The sequence below is a fragment of the Hetaerina americana genome, unplaced genomic scaffold (assembly GCF_022747635.1).
Source record: "Hetaerina americana unplaced genomic scaffold, ioHetAmer1.1.p SCAF_39, whole genome shotgun sequence".
NCBI lineage: Eukaryota > Metazoa > Arthropoda > Insecta > Odonata > Calopterygidae > Hetaerina > Hetaerina americana.
Window position 1 is genome coordinate 4615118 of NW_027286974.1, and position 13543 is coordinate 4628660.

Genomic DNA, 13543 nt, shown 5'->3' on the forward strand with positions numbered 1-13543 from the left:
TCGTCCCTTGAGCTGTCTTTTCATCAGGGGGAAGAAGAAGAAGTCCGGTGGTGCCAGATCGGGAGAATAGGGCGGGTGCAGCAACCTGCAATTTCAACATTGATTGTTTGCTCTTGTTTCTGCAATAAATTCAATCACCTTAATCCTTGATCATCCTCCTTATTTGCCTAAGATCTCGTCCCCTGCGATTTCTTCCTATATTCCCAATTGAAATGCAATAAAATGTAATAATATGGGACGTGGTACATCATTAAGGCACAAGAGTACGTGGAAGACACCAAAATAAAGTAAATAAACAACACAAGAGAACTAATTGAAAAGCCTAACTGCCTTAAAAGGACTTCCAAGAAGGGTACTTTATCAAACAGTGATTGGAAAGAAGAAGAAGATGGAATATACAGGGTCGCACCCAAAAGTGGTAGGACTGATTTTCTCTGGTGCAAACGGAGCGGTGGAGGGGGGTCTGCCTGGCAGGGTAAGGTGGAGGGGGCTCTTAGCAACAGACCGACACGTACCTCAGTCGCCTGCGGGCTGTCGTTGAGTGAGGACACCATTTTTAGTGAAGCAAGTTTTTTGTCCATGTCGAAAAACAAAATGAATCTGAATTTAGAGCAACATTATTCCGTGAAGTTTTGTGCGAAACTCGGGAAGACAGCAACTGAGACCCTCGATGTGATCAAGCAGGCTTATGGGGACACTGCCTTAAGCCGTTCCACAGTATTTGAGGGGCACAAGTTGTTTAAAGAGGGTTAGGAGCTCGTTGAAGACAACCATCGCTCCGGACGGCCGTCGACGGCAAGAACCGACACGAATGTGGACAGAGTGAGGACACTGCTGAACACAGACCGACGCTTAACCAGTGAAGAAATTGCAGACCAGTTGGGTCTGTCTGCATCCAACGTCCAACGCATTATTTCACAGGATTTGGCCATGCGCAAAGGCCTGGCCAAATACGGCATTGCCACGTTGCCGCACCCGCCCTATTCTCCCGATTTGGCCCCACCGGACTTCTTCTTCTTCCCCCCGATGAAAAGACAGCTCAAGGGACGACGTTTTGACTCGATAAAGGCCGTTCAAGAGGCTTCGACGAGGGTCATCAACGGCATCCCCAAAGAAAATTTCCAGCGGTCCTACGGGGAATGGGAGCAACGTTATACTAAGTGTGTAGCAGCTCAAGGAGCATACTTTGAAGATTATTAAGTCGATGTGAGTATATCGTAAATAAAATTCTTGTAAAAAAATCAGTCCTACCACTTTTGGGTGCGACCCTGTATATATTGCCATAAGATGGACTCCCCAAGGTGCTGTCGTTAGGAAGACTGCTTCTTGTGTCTTCTGCAATCTCTTTGCCCTCTTTGACCTCTCAGACCACTGTTCAAACTGACCCGGATTGTCTTCAGAATAACTGGTCTACTTGTGAAGAGACATGACCCTTTGAGTACGACCCAAGTACAATCCTTAGTTTGAGTACCATTTTGGACCACTTTAGAGATTATGTTTGAAAGAGGTCGTAATGGTGTCTTGAACGAGGGTCCTGTTGATGCCATGGAACAGGAAGTGTACCAAAAGCGTGGCACAGGTGCTGAGATGGTACATCGGTTTGTTGATATGCACGAAGGGTGCTCTTAGAAAGAATTAAAGCTATGTCTAAAGTGCTATTGACTTTCGAGGAACTGTTGTATATAATAGTTTTTTTTCGGATGTTTTTCAAAAGAGTATTGTGTAGCTCTTCCGAGCCCTCCTTAGAAGGCCTTCTAAGACCACATCTGAACTTGAGTGAGCTGGAAAGAGCAAAGTCCCCCGACGTAAGCCTTATCGATCATTTTGTTTTGTCTCCTCTCCGCAAGAGATTCCGGTTTCAGTTTAGCACAAAACTTAGTAATTGCATAAGGTTGTTCGATCATCAATTCCTAGTTTTCCTTCATAATTTACAAATATAAGTGTTCAATTTCCATGTGATCTTAGTTGATTAATTTAAATCTTGTCCCTTTTCAGAACGTCCGTATCAAAGTGGAGGAAGTTGATGTGGACACTGACCAACCAGCCGAGGAACTAGGTGTCTCCGTCAAAGAGGAGGAATCCATTTCGGACCTTATGCAAGGTAAGGACATACTCTAGTCCTAGTTTGAGCTACTGCTTTTCTGCGCAATTGCCCACACAAGACAGCGGCATGTAGTGTTTGACATGTAACAAACTCCTGCTCGTTCAATTATTGCGTGCCATACGCTAGAAGAATGAGTGAGGCAATATATTCAAGCCGTGGGGTTAGTTGTCTGAGATGTGGTGTAGTGTGTCGGTCAATTGGTTGCTCAATGGGTCAGTGGCATCAATGCGTCGATGACTAGGTCTTCTATAAGTCCACAGTCCTTCTCCAACATTCTTAACCCTCTTAGTGCGGTGGGGATTCCAGGGGTACTTAGTGAGAAGTGCAATGTGTAATTTAAGAAAATGTATCACCTTAGGAAAAAAAACATTATGAAGTTATTTGTTTGGATATCCATATGCAGTTTTTTTATTTTAAAATATAATATTGTAGTTAATAATGATGTAATACATTTACATCATCTGACGAATGAATGTAATTATTACAGTATTATAAATTTGAAGAATATTTTTTTTAGCAATGATATTTCGATTTTTAGACACAATACTAATACTTTTCTAAAAACATTTTTCAATAAACTTACCATATTTAAATATAAGAAAGAATCAAAAAGACATGTGGGAAAAATTATAAATAAGTAAAGAAAAACCAGTGAATTGCAAATTTTTTTTGTCGGCCTTTGCATAGTTCGATTTCGTTGAAAAGGCTGATCTCACCTTAGTCAAATTGGGACTTATCCCCTTTCCTTGAGACTGCGGCAATGTGCTTACAGTCTAAAGGCGGAAAAAAACCAAGTTCTAACTCACAGAGAACTGCTGACAATGTGATCCAATGCACAGGGCGCAAATGATTAGATAGGATGTGATGGCAAGAGAAACCAAAATGATTACAAAGCAGTGCTCTCATTTCCATCGTCTCAACAAAGTCTGAATAAGCAGTTATATATCAACACCACCATACCATAACACATTAAAGAGATTACAGATGAACACAGATTAATTAGTAGCCTTTCAGTGGCTTTTCATAGTGTAAAGACCACTCAGAAAAAAAACGAGCAAACAATTAGGCTGATCTTCCTGACATGTACAAAACTGAACGTAAAATTATAGTGAGAATTATACTTTTTAAAAAGCATTTAAAATTGCTAATAAAAAATTAAAAAATGTGTTATATAATTGTATGGAATTCACCCTATCGATAGCACAAAAACTATTAAATTATTAAGAAGAAAAAACCATAAGTTAGAGCGATCTAAACAATAGCCTACGCAAGAGCCGATATATCGGCCCACCGCACTAAGAGGGTTAACATATTAGTATTTGATTTTATCGCCAGTATCAAGTGGTAGTTCACGTATTAATACAGAGTGCCCTCCAAAAGTTATGCTCTTCTTTTGTTTAAGTAATTTATTGAACAAATTTGGACAAACACTTTTTGTTCCCTCGGGTTAAGGCAGCTGTGAAAAGAACCAATTTTGTTGTCCATTCAGAAGAACTGTGACCAGAAGAACTTTTATGAGAGAGGTCCCCAAAGATGCCTTCGAGGACATATACCGGTCATGGCAGAGTGACTGGAACTAATGTTTAGAGGCCCAAGGGGGGAGTACTTTGAAGAATTTTAAGAGTTTGAGAAAATCTGCTCAAAGGATTATTTTGAAAGAATTTTAATAGTTTGAGAAAATCTGCTCAAAGGATTATTTTGAAAGAATTTTAATAGTTTGAAAAAATCTGCTCAAAGGATTATTTTGAAAGAATTTTTAAGAGTTTGAGAAAATCTGCTCAAAGGATTGTTTTTAAAGAATTTTTAAGAGTTTGAGAAAATCTGCTCAAAGGATTATTTTGAAAGAATTTTAATAGTTTGAGAAAATCTGCTCAAAGGATTATTTTGAAAGAATTTTAAGAGTTTGAGAAAATCTGCTCAAAGGATTATTATGAAAGAATTTTAAGAGTTTGAGAAAATCAGCTCAAAGGATTATTTTGAAAGAATTTGAAGAGTTTGAGAAAATCTGCTCAAAGGATTATTTTGAAAGAATTTTAAGAGTTTTAGAAAATCAGCTCAAAGGATTATTTTGAAAGAATTTTTAAGAGTTTGAGAAAATCTGCTCAAAGGATTATTTTGAAAGAATTTTAAGAATCTGAGAAAATCTGCTCAATGGATTATTTTGAAAAAATCAAACCATTACTCTCGGAAAGCTCACTATACATGTACTATGTTGAACAGCACAGGTGATAATGGACACCCCATGCCATAGTCCTCTTCCTATCGTTTGCTCTCATGACATATCTATCGCACTGACTTTTCTATGAACTTAGCATTGTTTCAATCCCTTATTAACTGACTGATAAAATAGAGCACAATCATATCTGCAAACCTAACGGATTTCATTATTATTCCGCCAGCTTTCATTCCTATCAGCTCTCTCCATGCCTCTTCTGATAATCTGACAATTAACATTTTGTCTTTTAGATATAAGAATCTCATTACACTTGAGTCGATCTACGATAGCGATTCAAAAAGTAAGGTCTCCTATTTTATTTTCATGAAAAATCAAATTTATTCTCTCATCTTTGTGTACATCGTATGGAAAGGTTGAGCATTTAGCTATTTTTTTACGTAGTCGCCTTGACGTTCAATCACTTTTTGGATCCTTGTAATTAGCTTTTTAATACGGGCGTCGTACCTTTCTCCCACCACGTAACACGAAGCCAACTTGAGGACTGCTTCTTGCACTTCCTCGTCTGACTTGAATTTCTGTCCTCCAAAGGTGTTTTTTGAGAGCAGGAAACAAGTGTTAGTCGCTTGGGGGGCAACGTATGAGCTTTAAGGAGGGTGGTCGATGATATATCCCATCGGCCGAATCCATTGAGTAGGGGGGTGGTCATCGTTTGATGTGAAGACACGTGGACGTGCATTGTATTATGATACGCAAACACACTCTTCCTTTAAGTGAGGAGAGACGCCTTGTTTGTAACTGATTGAACTCCGACACACGCAATATTCTGCAGCACAGAGAAGTAGCCACTCTCTCTCTCTCTCTCTTCATTCATTCTAAGGCCTTCCTTCGTCTTAATGAAGGGTCAATTCCCTCCGGTTATATCGCGATATCTCGTCCATTGGAGCCACCGTTGTTGATATTCCAAAGGGAAACTCCGGTGGCCGCCCCATCGACCGCTGCTCATCTTAGGACGTTTTCCTGGCCAGCAGACAAACTCCCTGCACCACTTCCGATGCACGTCCATTTGATGTCCATAGTACACTTCTCACCGTACACTTCCACACTAAATGACAGGATGAATTTATTATATCAGAGAAGCAGTCATCGAAGTTGGCTTCTGGTGCCGCGGCAGGAGAAAGGTACCGACGCTGGTATTAAAAAGCTGCTTACAAGGAGATGCAAAAAGTGATTGATCCACAAGGCGACCACGTAGAAAAATAGCTAAATGCTCAAGCTTTTCAAACGATGTACGCAAAGTTGAGAGAATAAATATGATTTTTCATTAAAAAAGAAAAGAAAACCTTAATTTTCAAATTGCCTTTGTATTCATTTATAATTGGTTATTGTATTTGTGGCTCAGATGATGTTCTGACGGTAAATACATTAATTCTGAACATATCTTCTTTCTGCAGGTATTGAAGAGCCCAAGAACCGCTGTGGTACGTCCCGGATATGGACGGCGTCTTGTGATAATGGAGCAGCCATCCGAATCCGAGATGATATTCGTACTGCATCGACAAACTTAAATGGAAATCACGGTACGAAGAATGAAAGGAATTATGTCGACGGAGTAAATGGGGAAACAGTCAACCAATCGGGTTCTGGCTCAACCAATTGCGGTTCAACTATGCCTGCTTCGTCGCTCGGAAGTGCTGTCGAAGTACAACCGTCCGCTAACGGAGGAAGCAAAAAGTCATCGGCCAACAACAAAATCCAGTGCACCATTTGCAAAAGGAAATTCAACACGGTGAAGTCATTGAAAGTTCACATGTACGCAATGCATCTCGGGGTTAAACGTACACCCGAGCCGGAGGTCAAAGTGAAAAGGATCAGATCGACCAAACCAAAGACGTGCGAGGTATGCCTGAAGACTTTCAAAAGCGCATACCAACTAGCGGACCACAAGTTTATACACACGGACGAAAAGCCTTATTCATGCGATGTGTGCTCCAAGACGTTCAAGAAGAAGGCGTATCTCACCTCCCATCTAGCCGTTCACTCGAGCAAGGGACGATTCCAGTGTGCGGAATGTAAAAAGACGTACCGGGGTCGTGCCGAGTTGAAGAGACACGTTTTGATTCATGCCGGAATTAAGAAATTTAAATGCGACGTTTGCAACAGGGCGTTTGGGCAGAAACACCAGGTCTCAGTGCACATGAGGTTGCACACGGGCGTACGTCCCTTCCCGTGCAGCGTCTGCGACAAAACATTTCGTCGGAGAGACCAAGCCAAGAGTCACATGGCGTCATCGCATGGCGGAGTACCGGCTGCCATTGTCCCTTGAAGCACTCCTTCCATTCGAGAAACAAATATCGCAAATGCACACGTGTGTACATGTAATATAAATATGTAAAAATATATATATGTACACATAATGTCTGTATATATCTATCCATAACATGTATTGTATATATAATAACAAAATATTTGTGTGTATATTTACATATATATATATATATATATATATATATATATATATATATATATATATATATATATATATATATATATATATATATATATATATATATATATATATATATGTGTGTGTGTGTGTGTGTGTGTGTGTGTGTGTGTGTGTGTGTCCATATATATGCATAATATTTGTATTTATATAAAAATATATATATGTGTATATGTTTATATATATATATATTTATATGTATGTGTATATATATATAATATAAAAATATGTATATATATAATATGTATATGTTTATATATATATATATATATATATGTATATATATATGTATATGTATATATATATATATATATATATATATATATATATGTGTATATATATATAATTTATATGTGTATATGTTTATATATATAAAATATAAAAATTTGTATATATATATATATAAAATATATGTAGTATATATATGTATGTACATATGTATGTGTGTATATATATATATGTGTTATATATATATATATATATATATATATATATATATATATATATATATATATATATATATATATATATATATATATTACATATACATACATATATATATATATATATTTACATACATACATACACATATATACATACATATATTTATATATATATATATGTGTACAATCTTGATATAAGTGAGAAGACATGCCGGGTTTCCACTGTTCAACTGCGCACATGTCTTGAAGGAAAGAACTCCACAAGAAACGGTGTACGCCAAGAAACAAGACGCGTGAAGCAACGTTCTTAGTGACCAAGAGAGATGACTTTTCTATCCTCATCATTATACTTGACTGAAGACTTGTATTTCTCTTTGTATTATTATTTGATTTCCTCCCAAACGTGTTTAACTCTTAAAAATAGAAGGAATAAATCACTGTCCTTACCCAATGAGTGTTCCTCCAAATCTTCCTCACATAATATAATGTAACAGATGACAATGCATTCAATGGAGAAACCAATGAAACATCTTCATCTTTTTCTTCATCACTCATACAAAAACAAACTGTTAATCAGAATTTGATTTGTAAATTACAAATATATATATATATATATATATATATATATATATATATATATATATTTCTGGTTTACATATATATATGTAAACCAGAAACAGTAATAAACCCGAAGGTCGGTTTAGTAGGTGATGGTAGAGTTCACCCAGAACTAAGCCCTAAAACGGCGTGTGAAATTCACACATCAGGGTAGGGGGGCCAGTTCCTTAATACACTGCCGGTTATGGGTCCCCAGGAAGATCTGGTACCCGAAAAATCACTTGAGCTTGGGTAGAGCTGCAGGTGCCACCAGAGTGCCTTGCCCGGAAATCGAACCCGGGACCCTCCGGTCAGGAAGAGGTATATTAAGGAGCATTGGAGTACTGACCGGAGGGTCCTGGGTTCGATTCCCGGGCAAGGCACTCTGGGCACCTGCAGCTCCACCCAAGCTATGTGATTTTTCAGATAGTACCAGATCTTCCTGAGAAACCATAACTGGCAGTGTACTAAGGAACTGGCCCCCTGGTGTTTAATTTCACATGCTGTAAAGGGCTTATAGATCTGGGTGAACTCTATCAACAACCATACCAAACCGACCTTTGGGCTGATTACTGTGTTTATAGTTTTTATATATTACCAATACACAGGGTGCCACGCTTTAATCCAGGCAATTTTCAATTTGAATGTCCCGCCATATTGTAGTTACCCTGGATGTGTGCAATTGACGTTCTTTAAAGCTATAAGCATCTAGTAAACAGTCATAATAACCTCAACATGGCCGAGATGTATATGTACAAGTACGGAGTATAATCGAAGAGCCACTACTATCAAAAGTTTTATTGTGCTGGGTGTTATATTTCGAAATAGTTCAATTCTTCTTCAGGTACACCACAAATCAACTGTTTAAGATATTGTGGCTAAGTATAAATGCTTCAGAGAAGTCTGGGGGAAGGTTTCCCTAACCTGGCAAGGAAAGCTCATTCAAAGGAAATGCAAGCTTGTCTGGATTTAAGCGTCGCACCTCATAGATATATATATAAAGCCACCTTTCTCAAGGAAGAGAAGGAATTGTGGAGATGGTTATAGCAGAATGGACCAGGGAAACTGGATGGAAAGGGAAGGTAGGAAAAGGTTAGCGAGGGGAAGAGTTGGGATAGGAATTATAAGACATATGGCAATAATAATATGGAAGGTTTTGTGAGCCGAGGAAGGATGATAATTTGAGTATTGGAGTAAATTAATGTCTAATATTAATTCCTAGTTGATTCCATGGATTGAGGGGCCAGATAAACGCCTGCTCTATTGTAATAGAGGGTCAGAAGGTGGGGATATTACTACCTGGTTCATTCAATGAATGAAGGAGCCAGATAAATGTCAGCTCTATTGAAGTGGAGCATCAAAGGGTGAGAATATTAATACCTGGTTCATTCAATGAATCAAAAAGCCAGATAAATGCCAGCTCTGTTGTAGTGGAGGGCCAGAGGGTGTGAATATTGAAACCTGGTTCATTCAATGGATCAAGGAGCCAGTTAAATGCCTGCTCTATTGTAGTGAAGGATCAGAAGGTGGGGACATTAATACTTGGTTCATTCCATGGATTGAGGAGCCAGGTAAACACCAGCTCCATTGTTCTGAATGGGGAGTTAGAGGGATTCTAAGATAGATACACTATAGCATCTATCAAAGGGAATGTTGTGGCCGGAGGCATGTTTTGGGATTGGGAGCATCCCTTTCATTAATTTATATCGTAGATCCTTCCAACACAAGTTACCTCTTTAAAACTGAATAAGTTTCCCATTTTGTCACACTAAAGTTTTCCTTAGAAATACTGGAAGGAAATATACTGTTAATCTTCTCTTTGATGCTTTGTTTTTTTAATTTTCATGTCTTTGTAAGGTACCATGGTGGACTCCAACTTTCGACTAGCACAATCTCTTCCACGAATTACAATGAACTGCGGGATATGCCACAATAGTAATTTTTAATGTGTCACTGTCTACTGTGACAACTGGAGTTTTCCAAAATGGCTGCCTCTTTTCAAGCTCCTTTTTATTCTAGAGGTAAACAAAAATAGCTATATTTATCGGTTGAGTCGGAAATCTGTCTCATGGTATCTTTTTGATGTTTTGTCCAAGGGTTCCAAAATGGCTGCCTTGTTTCGAATTACTTTTTAATTCCTGAGGGAAACAAATAGAACTACATTTATTGGATGGTCTTTTGAGTCTGGAATCTTGTGTGTGTCAGCATTATTTTTTAATAATATGTCCAAGGGTTCCAAAATGGCTGCCTTGTTTCAAGCTCCTTTTTATTCTTCAAGGGGAAACAAAAGGGATTACACTTGGTGGTAGGTCTTGAGATGGGAATCTTAATGTATCACAACCTTTATTTGTGTGTTATGTTCACTGTTCCAAAATGGCTGCCATGTTTCAAGCTCCTTTTTATTGTCGAGGGAAACAAAAAGTCTGACAGTGTTGCCACATCGTCTAAGGTGTTTGTAGAACAGTGTTGCCAAATTGTTTGCTTCGTCAGGTGTTCTCGTTACTTAAAATACTTACTGTTCACTGCTTAATTATAACATAGACAAGCAACAAATCCAGGTTCAACACACAAAAGTCAAATAAAGCCAAAGAAAAGTCAAATAGATATGTATAAGCCAAGAATTTTTTTATTCAATTCGGCAGCGGACCAACAATTTTTCCATTTGTTACAGAACGGTTTATTTTTGTGTTTTTTTTTGTGTTAAATTTCCACAATTTCAAAAAAGACAGGTTTTTGATTAGCGACACGAAAAAAAAAGGAGGTTTGTTTTAATCAGTGTTTTAAAAATGCTTCATTTCATTTGACTAAAAGTACACTCAATAATATATATAAAGATATCTTCTTCATCACACCAAAGTCCAATTCGTTAATTCAACAGTTTATCATATTTCACAGCAGATATAGAAGAGAAGGGGATTTTCTCCATTTTTTAAATTTTATACAATAAAAAAATTGTTTTTTTTCCCACCCAGAACTAGATTAATTTCTCACAGACTTGAATCATCATTTTAAAAAAGAGAGTGATAGAATATATATACGTGCAATTTATGCATACCGTAGATGAAAAAATATACACAGATTTTTTCAGAAGGCAATAGGTCGATAAACCCATGTTCCTGCTTCTTTTGACTAGGATTTGAAAAGTTTAAACATCTCGCCTCTAAACTGATTTAATGCCCTGGACAAATAAGGCAATTGTTAAGGGGTCTTAGAATGACTGTCTGCCCATCAACAACCAATGCATATCAATATATATATACAACAAAACAACACATAAATAGAAAATATATTCAAAACATTCATTCAAAACTTTTTAAAACTTCTTAATTTTTTCAAATAACTAATGTATAGCCTATCAGATGAAGGTTCCAAAATGTTTACCATCACCGAGAAGATTACACTCACAGTTTGTTTAAAACAAAGAAGCATTCATAATCACAACAGGAATCATTCCAAAAGTAATGCAATTATTTTTTTAATAAGTAATACAGGGTTGCACCCAAAAGTGGTAGGAGTGATTTTCTCTGGCGCAAACGGAGCGGTGGAGAGGGGTCTGCCTGGCACGGTAAGGTGGAGGGGGCTCTTAGCAACAGACCGACACCAACCTCAGTCGCCTGCGGGCTGTCGTTGAGTGAGGACACCATTTTTAGTGAAGCAAGTTTTTTGTCCGCGTCGAAAAACAAAATGAATCTGAATTTAGAGCAACGCTATTCCGTGTGAAGTTTTGTGCGAAACTCGGGAAGACGGCAACTGAGACCCTCGATATGATCAAGCAGGCTTATGGGGACACTGCCTTAAGCCGTTCCACAGTATTTGAGTGGCACAAGTTGTTTAAAGAGGGTAGGGAGCTCGTTGAAGACGACCATCGCTCCGGACGGCAAGAACCGACACGAATGTGGACAGAGTGAGGACACTGCTGAACACAGACCTACGCTTAACCAGTGAAGAAATTGCAGACCAGTTGGGTCTGGCTGCATCCAACGTCCAACGCATCATTTCATAGGATTTGGCCATGCGCAAGGTGTGCGCCAAGATGGTGCCGAAAATTCTGCCATGGCGCACTCGTCGTCAGACAGCTCCTGGCCAAATACGGCGTTGCCACGTTGCCGCACCCGCCCTATTCTCCCGATCTGGCACCACTGAACTTCTTCTTCCCCCTGATGAAAAGACAGCTCAGGGGACGACGTTTTGACTCGATAAAGGCCGTTCAAGAGGCTTTGGCGAGGGTCATCAACGGCATCCCCAAAGAAAATTTCCAGTGGGCGTACGGGGAATGGGAGCAACGTTATACTAAGTGTGTAGCAGCTCAAGGAGCATACTTTGAAGATTATTAAGTCGATGTAAGTATATCGTCAATAAAATTCTTGTAAAAAAATCAGTCCTACCACTTTTGGGTGCGACCCTGTATATTGAATAGATTTGCACAAACTCTTAATATTCTTCAAAGTACTCCCCTTGGGCCTCTACACATTTTTTCTAATGACTCTGCCATGACCGGTATGTACCCTGGAAGGCATCTTTTAGGGATTTCTCTTGCAAAAGGTCTTCTAGTCACAGGGCTGATAGGATCTCTTCTATGGACGTAAACCAGGTTCCTTTCAGGTCAGGTTCCTTTGATCTCGGGGGGAACAAAAAGAAGTCTCCGCTGGGAAGACGTCAGGAGTATAGATAAGTGGGTTGGGGCAGCGTTGGCCCCTTGTGTTGTTTGGCCAGGAAACCATAGACTCTTGTCAAATTGTGGCTAATACCTTAGGGCACAAACTTGATGTAAACTTTCCTTATCGCTAAATCTTCAGTAACAATTTATCCTTAAGCTTCTGCGCCATCTATCTAATTAACAACGCATAGTTTAGTTGGTAAACTACTGTTCGACCTGAAGATCCTTCCAGGACTGCAGACGAAACAGTTGTCTACCAACTAAACTACGCAACTGTAATTCCCGGCAATCAGCACTGATTCTTCAGTAACAATGCAAAAAACACAATGGTAAGACAATAGGTTAAGTTCATTGGTAACCATCTCGATACTCCATCGATGGTCAAAATCGAACAACTGTTGGAAATGAGCCACATTGCTGTCGGTTTGGCTGTATTGATGGCTGGCCAGAGCGTTGTTTATTGTGGTCCTCACCTTCCTGGCCCTCCTTAGAAGGCCTTCTTTAAAACACCTCGAAATTTGATTGAGTATAAGACAAGAGCAGAGAGTTCCCCCCTTGAGTCATCCTCACAAATCATCTTGTCAAGTCTCCTATCCTTAAGAGATTTCGGTTTCAGTTTAGCTTCCACAGCTTGGAGAGCACTGAGACTGGTTTTAACGGCAAAGCTTAAAGAGTTTCAATCCATCTAATCCAAATGAATTGATCCCACTCTGACCAATAGGAACAGTATGGGAAATTCGATTGCATTAATTCTGGATCGCATCGACTGTACAATCGTACTTCCATTAAAATGAAATGTATTATGAATTTTAAAGTCTTTTTGCAAACATCTATGGAACATTTCAAAACGGAAGAGAAAACCTTTCCAAAAAAAATATTAAATCGTATGACGTCCTAATTGCTTCTTTAGTCTGATAGGATAAATCAATGCTTAGCCAGATTTTTTATGAAATCTAATTGAAAAAATCAATGTTTATATAAACTTTTTTAAATATAATCAACTGTTGATTACAATTCCAGAAACGGATGGACGAAATCCACTAAGTGATACTGGTTAATTGTC

The 13543-nt window shown here is 38.6% G+C and overlaps 1 protein-coding gene across 5 annotated transcripts in view; it reads left to right on the top strand.

The window, feature by feature from the left end:
- Positions 1–6706, top strand: part of LOC139691700 (uncharacterized) — a 50580-nt gene extending 43874 nt beyond the window's left edge. For all 5 annotated transcript variants that reach the window (XM_071589543.1, XM_071589545.1, XM_071589546.1 and 2 more), the window contains 2 exons: positions 1996–2101; positions 5732–6706. In XM_071589543.1, the coding sequence (XP_071445644.1) occupies positions 1996–2101; positions 5732–6603 (978 nt within the window). In that variant the 3' untranslated portion in view covers positions 6604–6706. The remainder of the gene's footprint in view (positions 1–1995; positions 2102–5731) is intronic.
- The last annotated feature ends 6837 nt before the right edge of the window (positions 6707–13543 follow it).